Raw genomic sequence first — 15,034 nt, forward strand, 5'->3', positions numbered from 1 at the left:
TTCCCTCAGATTAATTACTTTTTTTAAGCTCAATTTTATTTGCTTACTAGAAGACTTACCAGGTGTTGCTTGGGTCCTAAATTCAAATAAGTTTTGTTTTTCTTCATTTAAATCATTGTTCTGGGGCATAAATGGAGATTACGTGGTATGCAAGGTGCCCCAGGGCCCTCTCTTATGGTAGCAGCCTGGGCCACGTGAGAAGTGCCTGTTCATGGTTGCTGGAGTGGGCACAGCCAAGGGAGAGGTGTATGTCCCCCAGCTGGGAGGCAGGGGCAGACACACAGATAAGCTCTCTGAAATATATAGTTGATAGCTGTCCCTTTCTTCACCCCTGCTAGCCGAAAGGGGTTATAGCAGTCCTGGACCCTATCTCTGGCCTCTTGCTGTCCCTTGCAGCCATTCTACATTGAAACTGTTCCATCTATCACATCGTTCCCTTTTCAGCTGTAAAAGACAGCAACTTAACTCAGTATGAACACACCCCTCCTCTATATCAGACATCTCAAATTACACTTCCCCTGCAAGCCCACCACGCCTCAAATGAAGCATCTCCCAAAAGTGGAGCCAGGCACTTCCTCAGACTACAAGTTACAAAGATGAAGAGTAGAAACATGGATTAATGTGCACAGAAGAAAAATGCCCTCCTTTTCTGGTTATAGAAGCCTGCCAGTACATTTTGCCTGAGTATTTTCCACCATTATTCCACCTTCCTCTCAAATGACAGGTGTCCAGTTCTTCCTCACTATTCATGAGCTGATCCACAAGGACAATACTTTTTCTGATTATGTAGTTTCCTAACAGTCCACATAACACTTACAAGATGAGAACCAACTAAGCTGTGTTGACTGTATGCCATATTTTTCTACTTTTCTTAAACCATGCTAGGTCTTTCTGCAGAGATTCATTCTTTTACAGATGTTACTCCAATTTTTAAATACCTGCCCTAAAGCCATTACTGCCTCATTAGGCTTCTTGAGGAATGGATCATATCTTTTTATCTGTGCTGGGAAGCTTCTACTTTGCTTTTATGCATTGTATTTATATTATTTCTTCTAGACTCCTAATTTAGGGTCTTAATTTTATTTCATTATGTCAGACCAAGCTTAATAATGAACCAAACTATAGCCTTGCAAGAAACTATCCCTAGTTGTACTGCAATTTGTATTAATATTTTGCTCACTATCCTTTAGTCAACTGTCATACATCTAAGTCTTAGTTCCATAAAATAGTGTTCAAATTCTATTTCACAGTAAAATGTAAGTATATTAAAGATGCTACTTTTCATCATCAATTTTGCATTTCTATCAAAGATTTCAGTTTGTCTAGAATTTTCTTCATTATTTACTGAGTAGACACATAGATGTGGTCCTCACTCTGAAGAGCTTAAATCTCAATGAAAACAGGAGAAGCAGAGAGAAATATGGAAGGGTGTAGATTAAGAGAAGAGAATGCAGGGGACGCAGTTAAACAGGATATAAATTGGTTGATTTTTTTAATTAATTGAAAGCTTAAAGGTGGTTTCTTTTTATTAGAAGGGGATGGGTTGGTAAACATGTTTCCTAGGGTAAACCAAAGACCATGGTAAAATCAGAGATAATGAAGCAGGTAGCAGCGAAGTGTGCAGGTAGGAAAGGGTGGAAAACTAAGCAGTGGGAAATCAATACCTTAAAGTAATGGACTAATGACTATACCAGGATCTAGATGTTTTGGAAACATACTGGAGCATCCGTGCCTCTAGCAGGTATTCACATGGCTTACCATCTCTTCCCCAAGGTAATATAGATCTGAGAGAGAGCCCAAATAGAAGACTTCATAACAATTTTCTACAAGTTTAGTCCCCCCTCCCCAGCATTGAAAAATAGGGTAAGTGGCAATTGCTAGAATTACACTTCATTTTTGGAAGATCAGTGCTACATTTAGTTTTCTCCAGGTATTCTGGAACCTTTCAACTTCCTTGATTTATCAACAGTAGCATTATTTAGCAGTATAACCATTTTACATATTTTCGCTTAGTCCAGGTTCATTGCTTTAACCACAAGACTATCCTTCCAAATCTTTATCCACTAATTTGCCCAATACTGACGTTACACTTATGTCTAGTATCGTCCTAGAATATCCACATCCATGGCCCTTCCAAAACATGGATGTTGCAGGACCAGAGGACTAGTTTAGAGAGGTTCAACCAGTACTTGGGTCAGACTCTAAGGCATCAAACAACTAATCTCTCTCAGGGAGTTGCTCTTTGTTAGCAAATAGATTCATAAGACAACTACATTTGCTGAACATGTATCTGAAGCCTTTCAGTGACCAGTATATGGATCCCATTGTCTGCAGCTCTGGCCATCTGCAAATGTATCTTTCATGTAGCATGAACAAACACTAGCAAAAATAGGACCTAGTCTTCTGCCTTACAGAACATCTGCCATGTGACACTAAGGTACTAGATATTGGCTCTACTGTGCATCCAGACAGTACTTGTACTGGAGGCGAGGCAGGAGTACAGGTGAACTCTGAAAACAATATTGGACTGGGGAATTCAGAGAGCATATACATGAAAGAGGGTCTGCCAGGAAGTCTAATACAAAGAAATACAGCCTCTATACCCACATGGAGATTCTCCTGTTGTATATCAAGAAGTAGTGCAATCCTTTTGGCCATAGTGTTTGGCAGCTTATGTTTAACGGATTATACTTCATAAGAGAGTTACTCACCCTGTGCAGTAACGTCTGTTCGAGATGTGTGTCCCCGTGGGTGCTCCACTCGAGGTGCTGGGCTCGTCCCGGCGCCGCAAATGGAGAAACTTCCTTAGCAGTAGCCCTGCTGGCCCGCGCATGCACTCCTGCTGCCTCGCGCTGTTCAAGCCGTTACAGCTGAGCGCGGGCCAGCTCGTCAGTTTCCTCCCAACGGGAAGCATCTGAAAAATAAAACAGAAGCTCCAAAGCAGGGAGGAGGGTGAGTTGTGGAGCACCCACGGGGACACACATCTCGAAGAACAGACGTTACTGCACAGGGTGAGTAACTCTCTTCTTCGTCGAGTAGTGTCCCCGAGGGTGCTCCACTCGAGGTGAGTACACAGCAGTAGTCCAGCACTATTGGTGTGCTTCGGACTTATGGTCTCTGTGCTGTGGTCAAGACTGCTTGCGCCACCACTGAATCATTCTTCAATATTTTCGCAAGGGCATAGTGCTTGGCAAAGGTAAGAGCAGATGACCAAGTTGCTGCACGGCATATGTCCTGCAAGGGTACCCCTCTAAAGTACACAGTAGATGCAGCCATGCCTCTGGTGGAATGAGTGCGAGGCCGTCCTGGTAAGGGTTCATGCCGTAGGGCATAACGTGTGATGAAGGAGGTGATCAAGTTGGAAATACATTGTGTGGGGAGCTGTTGGCCTTTGGAACGCTCCGCCGTAGCTATAAAAAGACGCTAAGACTTCCTGAAGGCGCGTGTTCTATGCAAATAGAAGGCAGTGCTCATCTGACATTGAGGGTATGTAAACGTGAGTCTTCTGGCGAAGAATGAGGTTTTGGATAGAATGTTGGCAGGCTTATGAGCTCGTTTATATGGAAGGGAGAATTTACCTTCGGAAGGAATGGGGGATGGATGCGAAGCAGAACCCCCTGTTTAGAAAATAATGTGTACAGTGGATCGGCCCGAAGAGCTGCCAATTCACTAACTCGACATGCTGACGTGATTGCCCGAAGGAATGACACTTTCATCGTGAATATGCGCAAGTTGCAAGATGCTAACGGCTCAAAGGGTGGACGAGTTAGCGCGTCCAGTACCAAGGCTAAGTCCCACGGCTCTGGTGGGATTGTGTAGGTCGGATACAGATTCCAGAGTCCCTTTAGAATTTCTGGTGGCTGGAACCAGTTAGGAGCCATGCCGTGAGGTGCATGCGATCGATGCTCGGATGCACCATCGAACCGTGCCGTTGAGAAAGCAAATTGGGCAGCACTGGTAGTCGTCATGGCTAAGCGACCAACATTCGACAGTTGCGTCAGCCAGGTCTGTCGGGGCCAAAAGGGTGCTATGAAGATCACTGTTACACCCTCCATCGCCATCTTCTCCAGCGCCCTCGGAATGAGAGGAAAAGGTGGAAACGCATAGAGTAACTAGTGACGACCCCAATTGAGCAGGAGAGCATCTCCCAAGGAATTTGTGCCGATGCCCGCTCGTGAGCAATAATGATGACACTTTTTGTTGTGACGCGTGGCAAAGAGGTCTATACTCGGGAACCCCCAGAGATGGAAAGACCGCGAGCCACTTTGTTGTGTAACTCCCACTCGTGCTGAGGAAGGTGGTGTCTGCTGAGGGCATCAGCTATGACATTGTCTTTGCCTGGAAGGTACGATGTGGTCAGGGTTATATCGTGATGGATTGCCCAGTTACACAGCCATATAGCCTCCGCACAAAGGGATCGTGAATGCGCCCTGCCTTGCCTGTTGATATAATACACCGTGCATATGTTGTCGGTGAGAATGTGGACTACAAGACCTCGGATCCTCTGGAGGAAGTGCCTGCATGCGTTGGATACAGCTCGCAGCTCAAGGAAATTTATGTGCTGAAGGGACTCTTGTGACATCCAGAGCCCCTGAACTCTATGTTCTTGCAGATGGGCCCCACAACCGATTAAAGAAGCATCCGTTGTGATCTGCACTGCGGGCCTTTGTGCGTGGAAGGGGACCCCTGATACCAAATTTTTGGGGTTGTCCCACCATGCTAGTGAAGTCCTGACGTGTTTGGGAATGGATACTGTTTTGTTCACGGTGTGTACCCCCGGAGTATACACCGTGAAAAGCCAATGCTGGAGGCTGCATAGGTGAAGTCTCGCATGTGACACCACATATGTGGTGGCAGCCATATGTCTGAGCAGCTGTAGACACAAGTATGCAGGATCTGGGAGCAATTGACACAGTCTGCACCAGATCCTGAATCAACTTGAACCTTGTTGTAGGTAAGTACTCTTGCACTCAGTGCATCGAGCCTTGCGCCAATAAATTCCAAGTCCTGACTCGGTGTCAGGGATGATTTGCCGAAGTTGATTGAGGCCCAACACCTCGAACACTGCTGTGGTGGTGGTCACTGCCCATGTAGCCTCTTTGCGAGTCGGGGCCTTCAGTAGGCAATCGTTGAGATACGGGAAGATTGTGATATTGAGGCGTCGAAGGTAGGCAGCTACCATCGCCAGGGTTTTGGAAAACACCCGTGGCGCTGCTGACAGACCGAAGGGTAACACTCAGTACTGGTAATGGTCTGAACCCACTACGAAACGAAGGAATCACCTGTGGGCCAGATGGATCGCTATGTGGAAATAGGCGTCCTGTAAGCCGAGGGATGCAAACCAATCCCCTTTGTCGAGAGCCGGAATGATAGATGCTAACGTGACCATTTTGAATTTGTTTCTGCAGGTAACGGTTGAGTCGACGCAGATCCAGGATAGGCCTCCAACCCCCTGACTTCTTCTGGGTGAGGAAATACCGGGAGTAGAAGCCTCTCCCCCGGAACTGAATGGGTACCCTCTCCACTGCTCCTATAGTAAGTAGTCGAGACACCTCTTGCTGTAGAAGAGTCTTGTGAGAAGGGTCCCTGAAAAGGGATGGGAGGGTGGGGAGTGGGGGGGGAATTGAGTGGAAAGGGATGAAACAACTATGTTGTTGACCCAGCGGTCGGTGGAAATCAGAGACCAGCGATGCTGATAAGGCCTCAGCCGATGATAGAATAAAGCTATCTGATTGTGTGATGCTCCCGACAAAGGGGTGGTACGCAGTCCCTTGACTGAGCCAACAAACTTGTTGCCAGCCCTGCTGATGAGCATTTGTTTTGACAGGCTGTTGTCTTTTTTTCTGCTGGCGTTGTCTTGGCCTGTGCTGCTCATATGGCTTGGCACGGAATGTTGCATAAGAGAAGGGTCTCTGTTATAGGGCATATACCTCTTACGCTTATACGGAGGCGTATACATCCCAAGCGTTCTAAGAGTCGTACAGGAGTCTTTGCCCGAGTGGAACACTTGATCAGTGGATTGGGCAAAGAGAGACTGACGATCAAAGAGTAAGTCTTCTACCTTGTTAAACAACTCTTTTAGAGCAGCAGCTTGGTGTAACCATGACTACAGCAGTAGCCGTGGCCCTAGTTGCTACATCAGCTGTGTCCAGGGCGATCTGCAATGCTGTTCTGGCCGTCGCGTAGCCCTCCTGTACTGCCCTTAAGATTTGATGCTTCAAGTCTGGTAGGTGTTCTAGAAGAGGGACTAATTTCGAATAATTGTCAAAGTCATGATTCACGAGGGGATCTGCGTAATTACACATTCGGAAAATTGAAGTGGCAGAAGAATATACTTTTCTACCTAAAATGTCCAGGCGCTTAGCCTTTGTCACTTGCAGTATTTCTATTTTGAGCCGTCTTCGATCTCTATTGGGCGGCGTCCATAACGAGGGAGTTGGGCTGGGGATGTGTAAACAAAAAGTCCATACCCTTTTGGTTTATGAAATATCTTATCCGACCTCTTGTCAGTAAGTAAAGCAGCAGCAGGAGTCTGCTATAGATCATTTGCGATTTCCAGGATAGCGTCAAAGGGCAAAGTCAGTTTCGATTTTTGTGACAACTGCAAGTTCTTTAGCAAAGGGTGTTGCTTTTGCTGTATGTCCGTAGTGTGAATACCCTGAGATTGCGCAACCCTGGCAAAAAGCTCTTGAAATTGTTTATGATCTTCCATGGGAGATAGCTCTCCAGGGAAGACAGCATCGTCCAGAGATGATGATGAATGGCTGGCCGGAGACCCATTCATCATCATCTGTTCGGGGTATAGTTGTCCTCATGCTTGTCGTGATTAGAAACTGAGAGTGTCCTCCGCAGGCGCTGATGGAACCGTTGCCGAAGGTGCGTGAAGCGGAGACACTGGACTAGTGGGTTGTGGAGATTGTGATCGTGGGCATCGCGTGCTATGAGAAGGTAGGCAGTCATCATAGTAATGATCATATCTCCGACGGTGAGTCGGGGAGCGCCTGGAAGAGTAGGCTCTGGACGCATCCCATCAGTGTGAATATCTTAAGCGTCTCGAGGATCTTGGTGAGAGAGATCTACCAGAAAAACGAGATGGAGAACGAGAATAGCAAGAATAGCGCCGTTCATTGTGGCAGCGGTAGTGACAGTATGATGGTGATCTATGGTAGTGATCCCTAGTGGAGACATAATGGGACAACCACCATGCTCCCGAGTAAGATGAAGCTGGTGACCAAGGTCCCGGAGAGAATCCAGCTCGGTCAGGCATGAGGGAAGGAGTCTGAACATGCCTTGACTTATATAGAGCCTTAGTCGGCACCGAATGATCAATGGGGGAAGATGGTGCAGTTTGAAGTGGTGTAGCCCCGGTTGAATGGCTGCCCTGCAGATGAGTCAGCGGTGCCGCGAGAGCAGGAAGCTGTGCCGGTGCCGGTGGAGGCTGCGGTGCAGAGAGCGGTGCGGTTCTGATGCTTGCCTGCGGTGCCGGAGTTGGCGCTGTTGCTTGCGGCACCGTGGAGAGCACGGTCACAGCAGCTGGCGCCGCTGGCATGGGTGCCAGCAGGGTTGAGATTGGCTGCACATGTGCGGCATCAGCCAGTGCTGGGGCCGCCATTGCTGGCTGTAAAACGGCTGTTAGAGCCGTTGCCGGTGCCGATTCCGCCCGTAGCCCTTTACAAAGAGGCCACATCGGGTCTTTGGAACGGGCAAGACTTGGGGCTGAGGCACTACGGCCCTTGCCCATCTTCTCTGTCGGGTGCCTCGGCAAGGAGCCAGAGGTACCCGGTCTGTCCCCCACGCTCCTTCGCGGAGGTAGCTCACCAGACTTATGGAGCTCCTTAGTTGGTGAACGAGCTGAATGAGTCCCAGGGGCAGCGGGGATGGCGCGCTCGACTCAGACTGGAGGGCTTTGTTGAAAAAAAAATAACTCTCAGTCGCATTTAATGATCGCACCTAGCGCGAGCTGTCAGTTTCATACAGTGAGGGCACTTCATCGGAATGTGCCCGTCCCCCAGACATTTGACACAGTGCGAGTGCCCGTCTGATTCGGGCATTGCATCCTGACATAGTAAACATTTCTTAAAGCCAAGCATAGTCTTTGTAGGTTGTAAGCAACAACAAACAGTTTTTCCTTCTTTTTTTTTATTAAGGCTACTAAACACAAACTATAGATTAGGACGAAAAACAAAGATTTTGAAACTAGCTACCTACTAACTATTAACAACTACACTAACTATAAACTGCCAAGTGGCAATTAAAAAGTCTAAGATAAGAATCCCTTTTCTCCTCAGGCCAGAGAGGGAGCACGTCCCTAGGTCCGTCTGCGGCCACGGACGGTTGAAAGGAAACGGACGAGCCGGCCCACTCTCAGCTGTAACGGCTTGAACGGCGCAAGGCAGCAGGAGTGCATGCACGGGCCGGCAGGGCTACTGCTAAGGAAGTTTCTCCGTTTGCGGCGCCAGGACCAGCCGAGCACCTCGAGTGGAGCACCCTCGGGGACACTACTCGACGAAGAACCACCAAATCATCTCTATAAGCCACTCCTTCCCAGCACAGATGTTACAATCCTGTAAGCAAGGTCTACATTCTTTCCTTCTACACGTATGATCTTCTCAATTTTTGTGTCGGCTGCTAACTCCAATGGAGTTTGTCTTCCATGTCATTGATAGAATGTTAAGTAGCATAGGACCAGTAACCAATCCCTGTGGGGCCCTATTAAAAATCACACAATGATTCCTAGCTTAGAATTATATCGAGATTTATCAGTTTTCAATACATTTAACAGGTCATGTTGATTTGTATCAAGAAACTAGAATCTAAATGTTCTGCAGTGTTAAGCCAAACCTATGAAAGCTTATGATACCATCTACATGTTTTGTTAGTCTCTAAAGTGCTACCAGACTACTATTTGTTTAATTTATATCAGCACTGTTATCTTTTTCATGAGACTGGGTTAATAAAAGTATCGTGTTAGTTTGACAGATTACATTTCCCATAAACCCCATTTTGATTGGCATCAATTATTCTCAATTCTTCATTAAACTGAGACCCGTATCTGCTATTCTAATATTTTGCTGAATTTCTATATCAGGCTGGCAGTCCTATAATTACCTGGATCACCTCATTTACACTTTAAATACTGGCACAATAGGACCATTCTTCCATTCCTCTGAAATATTCTAGTTTCCAAGGCTTATTGAAAATAAATATTTGTCAGAGAGCTCCACAGCCAGCTCTTTTAAAGCTCTCTGACACTGATCAAATTATCTGAAACTGCTCATTTTAAAATATCAAGCTATAGTAACTACTGTTGAATATCCCCTTGAGTTGGAAGGAAAATAATTATATTCTTATCACATGATGATTGATGATTTGGCTCTTTTCTAAATACTATGAAAAGACTTATGCACCCCTCTGCTTTGTCTTGACAACTCTATTAGAATTCCATCTGTACCTAATATATGTAATACCTTAGCATCTTTAACTTTGCAGGCCACAGATTTCCCCTAAGTGTCTATTTGCTTTCCTTACCAATTTTGAACATTTATAGTTCTCTCTCACCTATCCCAGGACAATTTGTATAGCAAGAGCGTGGAGAGCTACTGAACCAAACCAATCCCTTGATATAATGGAAACCATTTAAAGCAAGTGGGTAAGTGCATCTATGCATTTACTTCTCCCAATTTCCTTTTGTATTATATATGTTGTTTAAAGGCTGCTTTCACCTAAATAAGTCTGCCTTAAGCAGTGTAATGTTTTTTTTCATTTGTGGGAGAGACTTATAAGCATTTAGTCAAATGTTTGTATGGTTCCCAATTGCTCACATTTTTGTATTTAAATTCTCTCTGCCTGTCTGGCTCAATTATTTTAAATTCTGTGAAACTAGGCCTTTTAAAAGACCAAGTACAGGCAGTCCCCAGGTTACATGGATCCGACTTACATCAGATCCCTACTTACAAACGGGGAGAGGCAACCCTGCACTAGCTGCTTCCCCCCAGCAGACCAGGGAGACGCGAAGCAAGCGCCCCCCTCCAGCAGACCAGGGAGACGCAGAGCGGCTTTTCTCAGCAGACACCTCAGCTTGAGAATCAAGGACTGAGGGAAGTGAGGTGTGGGAGAATACAACTGAGCTCTGGAGAAATGTTTGGCTAGAGTTTCCCCTACAATATGTACCAGTTCCGACTTACATACAAATTCAACTTAAGAACAAACCTACAGTCCCTATCTTGTACGTAACCCGGGGACTGCCTGTACATATTACTATTAGGCTATAAATTGCAGTTAATTCATTAGATTAACTCAAAAAAACTAATCACAATTGCAGTTTTAATAACACTATTAAACAACAGACTACCAACTGAAACATATTAAATGTTTTGGATGTTTTCTGCATTTCCATATGTATTGTATTCTGTGTAATTGAAATCAAAGTGTATATTTTTATTACAAATATTTGCACTGTAAAAATTATAAACAAAGTATTTTTCAATTCACCTTATTAGAATACTGTAGGGGATGGACTAGAAACAGTAAAGCTTAATGATAATACAGGGTTGCAAGAGTGAACAGAAGCTATTAAAATAACTGAAAGATGTACTGTTATTTATCAACTAATCCTACAGGGAAAAAAAGGCTAAGGTTATGTAGTTCATTTGTGGGATAAAGTTAGGATTTGGGATTATTTTAAAGAAATTAGACAAAGGTTTAAAATATTCTTAAACAGAACTATGAATGCATGTTCCCTCTATTATTCGGAATACTTTGTATCCTGTATCCTATGACACCTTCCACTTAAAAAAAAAAAAAAAAAAAAAAAAAAAAAAAGATTAGCAAACTGTCTGGGACACTATCTGTTAAGAGTTTATACAGAGACTTGCACAATGGGAACCCATTTCTGACTGTGGAGTCTGGCCACTATCAGAATACAATGAAAATAATAAAAGCCGTTCCTGTGCTGAGGGCACATAAGGCATACTGGAAGCTAGCAGCAACAGATGCAATTACCTTCTATATATGGGAGCAAGCCCATGTCCCTATACAATACCACACAGATCAGGAGAACACACAAACTACATGTTGCATTGTGTGAAAAGGCGCAAAAGAATTTCTTTGGACTGTACTCTAAAACATTCAGAGGCACAATAATTCTAGGGATAGAAATGTAGCCGTGTTAGTCTGGGGTAGTTGAAGCAAAATGCAGGACAATGTAGCACTTTAAAGACTAACAAGATGGTTTATTAGATGATGAGCTTTCGTGGGCCAGACCCACTTCCTCAGATTTGAGGAAGTGGGTCCGGCCCACGAAAGCTCATCATCTAATAAACCATCTTGTTAGTCTTTAAAGTGCTACATTGTCCTGCATTTTGCTTCAATAATTCTAGGAGCTTCTTATGGTTGTATCCATTCAGAAAAGGTATACTGCCTAGCTGCGCTTTGCTTCAACCCATATATGCAATTTTATTATATCTTTTTAAAACAAAGCAAGCTATGTATATCCTTATGCATAAAAAAGGAAAGTCTCACCTGTATGACGTATTTTTGGCTTCCATACATGACATACTGAGGTGCAAGACTGTAGATCATGTAGCTTGTGTGAAGAACAATCAACAGAAGGATCATACAGAGAAATAAGAGTGCTTGGGGCCGAGTTTTACCTCTTCTAATCTTATACAACTAAAACAAAGATGTACAGATATTAGACCATAATTGTTTCTCTAGGTTATCAAGCTTAAAGTCTGTTAAAGTACTAGATATTTATATTGGTTATTTTCCCAAATACATCCTGAAACTACTTGTAAGAGACAAATATATTCAAAAAGACTATCCCTCCCTCTTCCAGAAATGTAAATGCCTCTAGATATTCCACATTGATAAACACTATTAACATTTTACAAAATACTGTATGATCAAACATCCTTTCTTCAAAATTTCGTTTTCCTTATTAGAAATGACTGTCACCAACTTCTATTATTTTCTGTGGGGCTAACGCCAAACTATCCTCTTTCAGGGTGGCTGCCATTACCTACAGGCTTCATATATGGTAATGGGATTTCCCTTAAAGATGGTCACCTCCTAAACTTTAAGACTGGCAGGACAGGAAATTGAGGAGACAGGGCAATGTAAAGTTAAAGAGAAGATATAGGACAGTAGACAAGAGACTATGGAGGAGGAGACCAAGTGGACAAGTGAAAGATGAGGAGGGAAAACAGGGTAATGGTAATGGGTGAGGACAGACTGATGAGTTGCCCACTTTCGAGGTTCGGAAAGGGTAAGCAAAGTCTTTGAGGGTATGTCTACACTACAAAGTTAATTCGAACTAACAGCCGTTAGTTCGAATTAACTTTGATAGGCGCTACACAGGCAAACCGCTAGTTCAAACTTAATTCGAACTAGGTAAACCTCATTCTACGAGGACTAACGCCTAGTTCGAATTAAGGGCTGTGTAGCCACTTAATTCGAAATAGTGGGAGGCTAGCCCTCCCCAGCTTTCCCTGGTGGCCACTCTAGGCACCACCAGGGAAACTCGTCTGCCCCCCTCCCGGCCCCGGAGCCCTTAAAGGGGCACGGTCTGGCTACGGTGCCCGTGCCAGGTGCAAGCCTGCCAGCACCCAGCCAGCAGACCCTGCACCTGGCACAGCTCGAGCCAGCCACCAGCTGCCACCCAGCCCTCCGCCTCTTCCCGGGACCAGGCTGGCGGCTCACGGGAGCCTGCCCGGGTCCACAAGAGGCGGGCGCCTGCCTGGTCTAGTGCAGACATCGTGGACCTCATCCACGACCTCCGCACTAGGCACAGGAAAGTGGCCGTCTAGGGCAGGATAGTTGCCGGCCTGGCCACCCTGGAGCAGGTGTGCATGAAAATCAAGGTGGTCCACTGAGACCCCCGAACCTGAGCCCTGAGCTTAGAATGGCCGTACTGGGTCAGACCAAAGGTCCATCTAGCCCAGTAGCCTGTCTGTCAACAGCGGCCAACACTAGGGACCCTGGAGGGGATGGACCCAAGACAATGACCAAGCCATTTGTCTCGTGCCATCCATCTCCAGCCTTCCCCAAACAGAGGCCAGGGACACCATTTCTACCCCCTGGCTAATAGCACTCCATGGACCCAACCTCCATGACTTTATCTAACTTCTCTTTAAATTCTGTTCTAGTTCTAGCCTTCACAGCCTCCTGTAGCAAGGATTTCCACAGGTTGACTATTTGCTTTGTGAAGAACTTTTCTGTTAGTTTGAAGCCTGCTACCCATTCATTTCATTTGGTGTCCTCTAGTCCTTCTATTATGGGAACTAATGAAGAACTTTTCTTGATGCACCCTCTCCACACCTCTCATGTTTTTATAGACCTCTATCTTACCCCCCCTCCATCTTCTCTTTTCTAAGCTGAATAGTCCCAGTCTCTTTAGCCTCTCCCTCTTATGGGACCTGTTCCAAACCCCTGATTATTTTAGTTGCCCTCCCCTTTCCCACCCTCTGTCTTCCCCTCTCCCACCTCCTTTTCCCAGTCTCCCCCAGTTTTGTTCAATGAAGAGTTTCTATTTTTGAACACATGTGTCCTTTATTTTGTACATCAGGAAGGGGGGGTAGGGATGGGTAAGTGGAAGGAGGTGAGGGAGGAATGGGGTACGAGCCCCCGATGGGGAGGACTGGGCTGGCTCTGCAGGCTCCTCGGGGTGCAAGTTCTCCTGAAGCCCCTTGTTTGACCCACCCCTCCGGATGGCAGCCTGCGGCAAGTGCAGCCGGGCTGATGGCTGAGTGCTGTGATGTGCCAAGTGTGGGCACTCAGGGCACTCCAAGCCAGGACTCCTTTGCAAGCGGGGAACCCCTGAGAACAGTCTGTCCGGGGTGGGGGTCGGGACCCTTTAAGCACAGCCCTCAGCTAGCCTGAGGCAGTAGCTCCATGCTCTAAGTCCTAACCTGATGCCCTGCCGGCACTGCTTCCGGCCATCCTTAACCTCGGTGTGGACATGCTAGTTCGAATTAGCAAAACGCTAATTTGAACTAGTTTTTAAGTCTAGATGCACTAATTCGAACTAAGTTGGTTCAAATTAACTAATTCGAACTAAGTTAGTTCGAATTAGTGCTGTAGTGTAGACATACCCTGAGGGCCAATGGAGTCTGTAGCTGCAGGAACATTCAAAGGTTGAATTTTGAAGTGCTCACATAGGTTGGGGGCAGGCGACTCCCACCCTCAAAGCTCAACCTCCCCCAGAAGTCAACCCCTCTCTTGCCCGCATCCCACACACAAGCATTCCTCCTCCACTATTGAATACTTGGGGTAGGAAACATGTTGAATGTGCAGCTTCCACAAAGCTTCCAAATGGTCATCTTGGTTTCTGAAATTTTGTCTAGTTGAAACTACTTGGATTGTGGGTTGATGTCCTGTTCAAAGGACAACTAGCATTTCAAAACATTGTAGAAACCCTTTAGACTCTTGCTAAAGCAATTTATGGTTATATTGTTTAAAGAATCATTGCTGCACACAATTTTAACGTTTAGAACATGGTAGAGAAAATTATGTGATATCCTTTTGATCTTGTTACATACATTTTAATACAGTAATTTATAAATATTAAACTTTAGTAAATAAGTAATATTTACCCTTATCCAAAAGAACCATATACCCATGTTTCGAATCCCTGCCATCGAAGTGAAGATAAAATACAAAATAATTGTTGTAATGAGGATATAATCAAGTGGGAAAACCTAAAAAGAGAAGAATATTAACATATCAAAGCTGACAAAAGGAACGAGATTGGAAGGAAGGATATGCCCCCATTTGTTTACCCAGACCTGAGAATGCTTGAATTGAAGTCTCATGATGTAGCTTCAGTCTGCCCTTGTAACTTTCAAGAAATTGCTTAAAAAAAAGGGCACAAGGCAGCTAACAAACTAACATGCTCAGAAGAAGAGTCCAAGAGGCACCTTTCTTGAATGGTCATCATTAGTTGGCACTGCTGAATGACATGAGGGACAGATCTTGAACCACAGAGATTTGCTTCTGGCTATTTTACGATTGTGCACAGAGTAATAATAGGAGGGAA

General features: G+C 45.2%; 1 protein-coding gene across 1 annotated transcript in view; it reads right to left on the minus strand.

Annotated features, from left to right (window-relative positions):
* Positions 1–15,034, minus strand: part of LMBRD1 (LMBR1 domain containing 1) — a 169,510-nt gene that overhangs the window by 49,614 nt on the left and 104,862 nt on the right. The window contains exons 12-13 of the mRNA XM_006127231.5: positions 14,592–14,696; positions 11,521–11,670 (exon numbers count right to left, since the gene is read on the minus strand). Of these exons, the coding sequence (XP_006127293.1) occupies positions 11,521–11,670; positions 14,592–14,696 (255 nt within the window). The remainder of the gene's footprint in view (positions 1–11,520; positions 11,671–14,591; positions 14,697–15,034) is intronic.

Source organism: Pelodiscus sinensis, chromosome 3 (assembly GCF_052426305.1).
Source record: "Pelodiscus sinensis isolate ZL-2025 chromosome 3, ASM5242630v1, whole genome shotgun sequence".
Classification (NCBI taxonomy): domain Eukaryota; kingdom Metazoa; phylum Chordata; order Testudines; family Trionychidae; genus Pelodiscus; species Pelodiscus sinensis.